The sequence below is a fragment of the Acomys russatus genome, chromosome 19 (assembly GCF_903995435.1).
Source record: "Acomys russatus chromosome 19, mAcoRus1.1, whole genome shotgun sequence".
Lineage (NCBI taxonomy): Eukaryota > Metazoa > Chordata > Mammalia > Rodentia > Muridae > Acomys > Acomys russatus.
In genome coordinates, this window is record NC_067155.1 from 40,044,152 (window position 1) to 40,045,303 (window position 1,152).

Here is a 1,152-nt window from a genome sequence, read left to right on the forward strand (position 1 = left end):
CAGGAAAGTATCTAATGCAGTCTGTGTGAGCATATTGGAGTACCCTCCAGGACCACAGGGAAGCATTCGCTCTTCTGGAACCGGTGCCCACTGCAGGTGCTGGGATCAGGACTCAGGACCTCAGTGTGAGCAACAACTGCTCCTAAGCACAGGATCTCTTTCCACAGCCAGTCTTTGTCACAGTTCTATGTTGTGTGTAGCGGTGTGTCAGGGTGTGAGTGGAGACCAGGGGACAACTCTGGAGTCAGATCTTTCCTTCCACCTTTAAGTGGGTTCAGGGGATTGTCAGGCTTGGCAGCAAGCGCTTTTACCCACTGAGCCATCTCGCTGGCCCCGCTGTTGATTCTTTTACAGCAAACATCTCAAAAGCAGCTGCTCTAGAACATGTGTTCTCCATAAGAAACACCATAACCTTTCTGCATTGGAGACACCAGAGAGCACGTCACCTCTCTGCTTTGGACCCCTGCATTCCATTAACAAGCAAAAACCCAGCTCAACCTGAAAATACAGCACTAAGGAGGCTGCTGGAAAGCTATGTTTATGGTGGGACAGCCGGGACAGGCAAGCAGGGAAACTTTTTGCTTCTGGAGAAGGGTTGAGATAAAGATTCCTTATGTAGCCCAGGCTGGCCCTGAACTCTCAACCCTCCTCCCTCAGCCTCGGGAGGGCTGGGATCATAGGCAGGTGCCACCACACCTGACTCTCCCTGGTACCTGCTAGCAGCACATAAGGAACACTTGTACAGCCACAAGGAGAAGGGCGTGTCGGCAGCTGGGGGCAGGCGTCCTTTGGGAGGAGGCGGCACACGGACCCTCTAAGTGATGATGAGCATCTCTTCACGGTCTCTGCTCTCCGACATGGAGTTGATGATGCTTTTCAAATACTTGATGAATTCCTCCCGGACCTCCTCGGGGTCTTCCTCCAGGTTAGAGTGCACCAGCTTCAGCTTGTTCAAGGGGGGAGCTCCAAGGGGAAATGAGGCTAGTTAGGCTTGAAGGTTGAACAAGGAGCTCTGTCTAGCATGTGACGACCCGGGCTTCTGGGACATCACTTTTCTTCCACTCTCTTCCTCCCCACTCCCTTGCAGGGCTTGCAGTGTAACCCTAGGCATGCCTAGACCTCTTGGTCCTCCTGCTCAGTCTCAGCAGTGCT

General features: G+C 53.1%; 1 protein-coding gene across 2 annotated transcripts in view; it reads right to left on the reverse strand.

Moving 5' to 3' along the window:
• Positions 1-384: 384 nt before the first annotated feature.
• Ift22 (intraflagellar transport 22) overlaps positions 385-1,152 on the reverse strand; it is a 10,104-nt gene continuing 9,336 nt past the window's right edge. Inside the window, exon 3 of one of the 2 annotated variants that reach the window (XM_051161299.1) lies at positions 385-963. In XM_051161299.1, coding sequence (XP_051017256.1) covers positions 815-963 — 149 coding nt within the window. In that variant the 3' untranslated portion in view covers positions 385-814. The remainder of the gene's footprint in view (positions 964-1,152) is intronic. The other variant, XM_051161298.1, reaches the window with a different exon arrangement.